The 7868-nt window shown below is 44.9% G+C and overlaps 1 protein-coding gene across 1 annotated transcript in view; it reads left to right on the plus strand.

Moving 5' to 3' along the window:
- LOC121563129 (leucine-rich repeat-containing protein 75A-like) overlaps positions 1-7385 on the plus strand; it is a 40211-nt gene extending 32826 nt beyond the window's left edge. The window contains exon 4 of the mRNA XM_045215492.1: positions 6120-7385. Within this exon, the coding sequence (XP_045071427.1) occupies positions 6120-6966 (847 nt within the window). The 3' untranslated portion in view covers positions 6967-7385. The remainder of the gene's footprint in view (positions 1-6119) is intronic.
- Positions 7386-7868: the final 483 nt, after the last annotated feature.

Genomic DNA, 7868 nt, shown 5'->3' on the forward strand with positions numbered 1-7868 from the left:
TTGTAGAGTAACACTGTGCATGTCAGTGCCTGGGTTCTATTGTAGAGTAACACTGTGCATGTCAGTGCCTGGGTTCTATTGTAGAGTAACACTGTGCATGTCAGTGCCTGGGTTCTATTGTAGAGTAACACTGTGCATGTCAGTGCCTGGGTTCTATTGTAGAGTAACACTGTGCATGTCAGTGCCTGCCTGGTCCTCCTAGACTCCGTAATTACAGAGGTAGCTAGAGGAAACCTCTTGAATATCTCGATCTCCCTGACTAACACTCACAGACACAGAGTGCTCTGCATATAATCAGACCTTTGCTCAAATACCATTTAAAATCTTTCAAATACTTTGACTGTTTGCTTTAGTCTGCCTGGAGTGACAGGGGGTGGGCTTTTGGGACTATTGGGACTATTCCATTGGCTCTATTGCGCAAGGCAAACTCAAAGCGAGCCTAGCTAAAGTATTTGAAATGATTGCAAATAGTATTTGAACCCAGGTCTGCATAGAATGTGTTCTGTGGATCACTTTAGCTCAGTGAATCTTGTCTTACATGTTTTACATTTTAGTCATTTAGCAGACACTCTTATCCAGAGCGACTTACAGTTAGTGAGTGCACACATTTTTCATACGGCCCCCCCGTGGGAAACGAACCCACAACCCTGGCGTTGCAAGCGCCATGCTCTACCAACTGAGCTACAGGAGGTCTCCATGCCTCTGTCTTTGTGGTGGAGGAGTCGGGGCCCTTAATGCCTTTTGCCGTGGGTTTCATTAGCCTCTAGCTAATTAGCATGGGGGACTTGAGCACTGGAGGAAAGGGCTCATCTCCTCCTCCTCTGCTGTCTCATACACTCTGCCTCAGCCCTGGATTGGTCATGACCCCAGCACACACTGCGCACACACAAACACACGCAAGGACACACACACATATGGACACATGCACGTATAGACATGAACACACACATGCAAGCACCGTACACAGACACACACACACACACGCGCACACACACACACACACACACACACACACACACTGCTGCTGCTTCCAGGGGAAACTGCTTGACTGAGTTGTGCCAGCCCCTAAGCCCCATTTCCAGTTCAAGTGAGTCTTGGTTAAAAAAGTACTGGGAAACCTAATGAGTGAACTTCCCCTAGTTAGATACTGAACCGCAGTCTTGATGAATGTTGAGGATGGCTTTGTAATTGGACAGTGGCTGACTCTTCCTTCAACACGGAATATAATTAGTTCTGGAATGGATAAGTAATGTCAAGGCATGAAATGTTCAAAGACTACTATAATTTATACAAACAAGTTGTGGTTGTGCGTGTACGTTACCCTCCTTAAGGTCCCGTGAGGCTTAGTTGGTAGAGCATGGCGCTTGCAATGCCACGGTTGTGGGTACGATGCCCACGGGGGACCAGTATGCAAAAGTACCAAATGATATGCACTCATTACTATAAGTCGCTCTGGATAAGAGCGTCTGCTAAATGACTATAATGTCCTTAGGAAAATATGATAAAAAAAGATAGTAGCTGTTGACTGATAAAGTTCTTTAGAATTTAAAGGCTTTATGCAGTCTATGCATTGGAGTGAGGATCTACTGTACAGATAACTAAAAGTAACAGCGCTGGTCCCTGCAGCAAGACTGTGTGAACTGACAGTGATGACCGCTGGAAGCCCAGAGAGAACAGATGCTTGGTGGCCACCAAGTAAACAACTGTCAAATTAGGACTTGCGCGTGTGTGTCCGTCATGCCTACACAAAACAATGAGTGACAGCTGTAATGATCTAAAAAGTAGAGTTGAATGTGTTGACAGAGATAATGAAGTGAATGGAGCAGTAATGGGGGCCAACCAATCTCTCATAGAGACAGATGACAAGGTGACACACACACACACACGAACAGGGGAAAAGTGACATCATCTTTGCTGTCAATGGACTAGCTGACACCTAAGTGTAGTTTAATACCACACTCATTATATTGCAATGGCACTGCTGTCAATAGGGTTGTGTTATGTCACTGAATAATGGTGTCACCAAGGGTCAGAGATTTGTGTGAAGCTCACTTGACAGGGATTTTAGAGTGGAGCCACTATACCAGGGATCATCAACTAGATTCAGCCGTGGGACAATTTTATATTGAGCGGATGGATGGTCAGGGGGCTGGAACATAATTACAAATAATTTGTAAACTGCAAATTGACAGGAAGAAGCCCAAACAGACATAATATTTGACTAAAACATAATAATTTCAAACCTTTCTGCGATTTTTATACGATCTCTTTATTATGCGTGGGAATACTTTGGATTAGATTTCCAGATTTGCTAGTGTTTTTACAGGCTTTTATGTTTCATCATATTTAAATTTTTTGGGGGGGGCAATTCGCCCCGCGGGCCGCCAGTTGGGGAACCCTGCACTATACTAATCAATAACAACCTGGACCGGCCTGACAGCCGGAGCTTTCAGTGTGTCTCCAACTCTCAGACGGCTCTCTTTCACTCTCACTCCTCATCCGTCAGTCCTTGTTCACTGCCTTTCTCCCTCAATCTATTCTCTTCTCTCTTGACCGGTATGCACAATGTGAGCGAAAAGACGGGGTCACATTAGAATGGTTATGATATGCAAAAGAGATTGCAGCATTAATATTCATTCTCTCAATTTGTATGTGGCTTTGACCCCCACTTCTTTCTCTCTCTCTTTCTCTCTCTCTCTCTCTCTCTCTCTCTCGCTCTCTCTCTCTGTCTCTCTCTCTCTTTCTCTCTCTCTCTCTCTCTCTTTCGTATCTAATATGTAATCTGTGCTCACTGGATTTGCAAAGGAGAGATATACTGTAGATGGGGGACGTGATAGCAATGCTAAAGCAACCTTTATTCAGATATTTTTGATCATGTAACGCACAGTCCCCGACCGTTCAGTAGCCAATGTGTAAAATGATATATTGCTCTCGCTCTGGATGACACTTGACTATACCGTACCTGTAACATTGTGAAAGATTGTTGTAACATTGAACTGATTTCAGAGACTATTCAGTCATGACTGAGACTTCTACTGCAATACATACCTCACTTGAGAGAGGCAAGATTAGAGCGAGAGCAAGGATGATACATTGATTGACGAGATAAAATCAATTGTCTATCCTTGAGGGGAAACAGTGAAATCCTTTTCAGAGGAACTTTTTCCTTCCGAGCACTCAAAAGTGTCTCATTGGATTAAACAAGTGCACACATCTGGAGAAGGGTACGAGAGAATCGGAATGCAGACTATGATGCATAAATAAAGTCTACTTGCTCTCCTTACCTCTTTCACAGTGAGGAAGAGGAGGAAAGAGAAGAGAGGGGAATCTGCTCTCTCTCACCTCTCTCACAGGAAAGAGAAAATAATTGCTACTGTCATCCACTGTGTGCACACATGCTGCGTTGGTGATAATTGATGAGAGAGAGAAAGAAAGAGAGAGGGAGGAGAGAGAATATAATATAATAGAAGAAGAGAAGAAGAGATGAGAGGGAGGAATAGATACAGTACAGGGATGGAAGGAACATATTTCAGGGACAGCAGTGATTAGATGAGAGGAGAGGTGACTAGGAGGTGAGAAGGTGAAGGCCTATATCAGACATGTAAAACTAAAGGGATGGCCAGGGAAAAGAACCTTGTTGAACCTCATGTGTGCTTGTCTGTTTATATATGTAATCATTTTGGATATCATTCATTAAATACAGGGGAAACTGAGGCCATTTTCACCTCTAAATGCTTTAGAAGCTTTCACAGTCTCCAGTTTCATTGCAAGGAAACAGTTTAATACAGTGTGTTCATTTACTCTGTTATTATCATTAACACACATTGATGTGATATCATTTCTTTGTTATTGGGGTTGAACAGATTCACTGTGTTTTACATTATAAACTCAATTAGATGGAAAGAAAGGATAAAACATTGAAACACTGTACAGTGACCTGTTTGGCTCAGTTGGTAGAGCATGGTGCTTGCAATGCCAGGGTTGTGGGTTTGATTCCCATGGTGGACCAGTATGAAAATGTATGCGATTATTACTGTAAGTCGCTCTGGCCAAGAGCATCTGCTAAAGTCTCATTATTGTGGCCTCATGGACATAACACAGTTATGGTTTAGGTTGAATTGCTTATAGAATATTTGTATGCAGGGCCTTAGCTTGATATTTGTCTCACCCGCATCAATGGTACTGCATGATGATGACCTCACAGCCAAGTCACTGGTGTCCCCCTTAATGAGCCTCATCAAAGAGCCTCTGTTCCAACATAGCTAGCTGTCTGCATGCTAATCACAGCTAGTAGTTAGCATGCTAATCACAGCTAGCAGTTTGCATGCTAATCACAGCTAGCAGTTAGCATGCTAATCATAACACTCGGTAGAAAAGGAAAACCTATAGTATTGTCGTTCTTTTGCACATCCCAAACATCCTTTTAACATAAAACTGCCTATCGAATGGATGGAACTTAGCTTTATTGTATGTTGTTAGTCAATCTACTCTAGATCGGTCCCCATGTGGTATGTAGTAGCTAAGCCCTAAGGCCTGACTCCTGTGTCTGAGAGGGAGAGAACTCGGCTCAGCGTTGCTCTAGTCTAAAGCGTGGGATTCTGGTCGGAAGCCAAACTAATAGTGTGGGATTGATGTCCTGTACGAGGGGGAGAAGTCACAGGGGGAATGCTAAGCGAGAGCCAGGGATTCGTCATGAGGTCATAACCCAGGGACCATTGACTTCGACCCATAGACAAATAATTACTAGAACGGATATTTAAGCCAACATTCTGTGTTGGGTGGGCCGTCAGCCATATTGAGTGTAGTCATGACTGTACTGTCAATTGTACACTGTCTAAAGGATTTTCCCATTCTAGTAATTCAATTTGTTTGCTTCGACCCAATTCCCATAAAAAGCCATTAGCTTGAGAGAAGTTATGAAACTTTTTTTTTAAAGTAATTAATAACGAAACAAAATCTGGACTAATATAGCAACATATGTGGGACTGCACCATGTCTCAATGTTGTTGACGGATTGGAGCAGAGTGCTTGACCCATAGAATTCTAATTAAGTCCCCTTCTAGTAATTCTATGCCTGGACCAACTCATAAATGGGTCTCTGCTTTGGCTCACATCCTGTCACTACACAGCCATTGGGAGGGAGATTTACTATTGTTATGGTAAATTCATAATTGAGCAAATTATTTGGGGATGTTGAGTAATAATTGGGGTCCAGACCTCATTGTGCCTCACATGCATTGTATTGTTTTCATTTGTACCTGGAAGACGTTCAAATCTGACTTGGCTGGGCATCGAACTCCTAACCTTCAAATCTCAGGGCAAACACTCTAACCACAAGGCCACTGACGGCAAAAAGACACGTCTGTATCTCCTCCAAGATCATCCAAACTCACATCGCTGGAATCATTATGTTATTATGACTCATAATGACCAAATTGAAAGACACTCCACACCTGGGTGTCACCCACAGTATTAAGACACAAGCTTATAACAAAACGTGTGAACACTCTAGCTGTGCCACAGAGAGCCACTTGTTTGTTTCGATGAGGTTGGCAGAAAATCTCCCTCAGTTCACTCTCATCGTATTTCTTTGTTTGGATCATATGGACAGATTTGCAAACCGAAACACAACTCAGACTGGCAGACTGCTAATTATGCAGAAACTAAAACATCTCTTTCTCTCTTTCTCTCTCCCCATCTCTCCTCCTCTAATTGTCTCTGTGCAACACTTTCCATGTAAGCGGGTGAACCCATTTCTCACCTCTCTGCCCCTCAGCACATGAAGTGTCAGAAAATTGGTCTACCTACCTGTCGCTATGCCTGGGGCTTCATGTCCTGTTGTCTCTCATGGCTGTCCTTGCCTTATCACAGGCTCTTATAATGGTCTAGTTGTGTAATATCCTTCCTGCAGGGGGATGTTGCTCTCAGAGATAGCTCAATGCGTCACCCTTATAGTTTTATTGACTATATGATATATGGACCTTTGCCATGTTTCGTGCTAGGGAAAAATAAAATGTGCATACACATTTTGCATTGAAGATATACAGATTTACCTACAATTTGGTCAACACACGTAACTGATTACTTCTCTCTCCCTCTCCCCCCAACCCCCCTCCCAGTCTCAAGGTAATGCTGTCGACCCCTCCCCCCAACGGGGCGCTGGACCTGTCGGGCATCCCCCTGACGGTGCGTGACATGGAGCGCCTCTGTGTCTACCTGCAGCGCCACGCGCCCATCATCTGCAGCCTGGAGCTGGGTTTCACCGAGCTCACCGACGACGCCTTCCTCCTCCTCCTGCCCACGCTGGCCGCCCTGCCCCGCCTCGAGACCCTGGCCCTCAACGGCAACCGGCTGACCCGTGCCGTCCTCAAGGAGCTGACGGACAGCCTGAAGGACCCAGCCAGCTTCCCCAGTGTCACGTGGATCGACCTGGGCAACAACGTGGACATCTTCTCCCTGCCCCAGCCCTTCCTGGTGAGTCTGAGGAAGCGCTGCCCCAAGCAGGGCAACCTTCCCACCATCCTGGAGTTTGGTGAGAGCCAGGCCAGCGAGCCCGAGGGGAGGGTGGGGGATGATGACGATGACAGGGATGACACCAACAGGACAGAGAGCATGGATGAGCTGAGGTCGGAGGTGGAAGGGGAGATGGACGGAGAGACGGAGATTGAGGAGATGATGGAAGAGTTGCTGGACTTTGACCTGGAGGTGCAGGGGAAGGAGGACGAGATAGAGGATAGCATGTGGACAATGGAGGAGCAGAGGATGGGAGGAAAGCGGAGGGAGGAGACACAAGGACAGGGAATTAGGAAGATGGTGGGGAAGGCGGAGCTAGAGGAGGAAGACATACAGAGTCAGTCCTCCCACTTGTCATGCTCCAGCCAATCGCAGCATTCCTCTGGAGTGGTTGAGCTGATGAAGGAGGAAGAAGGAGAGGAGGGGACTGATCACTTAGACCACCTGACCTGAGCAAGAACCCCAGTCCACTCTGCTTGTAACTTCCCCTCCCACGTTGTGACTAGAATGAGAAGAGAGCAGTACCAGCAAACAGTGAATGTTCCTATAACGTTAGGTAACGTTCTTGGAATGAATAGGTAACCGGAACTTGTTTGCTGGGTTGGACATCTGGGGGAGGGGCTCTGTCATCTCAACCTACTGGAATGGTTCCGGAATAACCAACTGATCTGGGTGTACTGTTCGTCCATGGATGCACAGTTTAGGGAGATGGCAATCCAGGTTGAGAGAGGAGGACGTTTGTGATAACTCTTATTGTTGTTTCATTATGAATTAGGATTATAATCCTCTGTAGTAAAGAGTAATAGATACAGTTGAAGTCGGAAGTTTACATACACCTTAGCCAAATACATTTCAACTCAGTTTTTCACAATTCCCTGTTTTAGGTCAGTTAGGATCACCACTTTATTTTAAGAATGTGAAATGTCAGAATAATAGTAGAGAGAATGATTTATTTCAGCTTTTATTTCTTTCATCACATTCCCAGTGGGTCAGAAGTTTACATACACTCAATTAGTATTTGGTAGCATTGCCTTTAAATTGTTTAACTTGAGTCAAATGTTTCGGGTAGCCTTCCACAAGCTTCCCACAATAAGTTGGGTGAATTTTGGCCCATTCCTCCTGACAGAGCTGGTGTAACTGAGTCCTTGCTCGCACACGCTTTTTCAGTTCTGCCCACACATTTTCGATAGGATTGAGGTCAGGGCTTTGTGATGGCCACTCCAATAACTTGACATTGTTGTCCTTAAGCCATTTTGCCACAACTTTGGAAGTATGCTTGGGGTCATTGTCCATTTGGAAGACCCATTTGCGACCAAGCTTTAACTTCCTGACTAATGTCTTGAGATGTTGCTTCA

The sequence above is a fragment of the Coregonus clupeaformis genome, chromosome 5 (assembly GCF_020615455.1).
Source record: "Coregonus clupeaformis isolate EN_2021a chromosome 5, ASM2061545v1, whole genome shotgun sequence".
NCBI classification, from domain to species: Eukaryota; Metazoa; Chordata; class Actinopteri; order Salmoniformes; family Salmonidae; genus Coregonus; species Coregonus clupeaformis.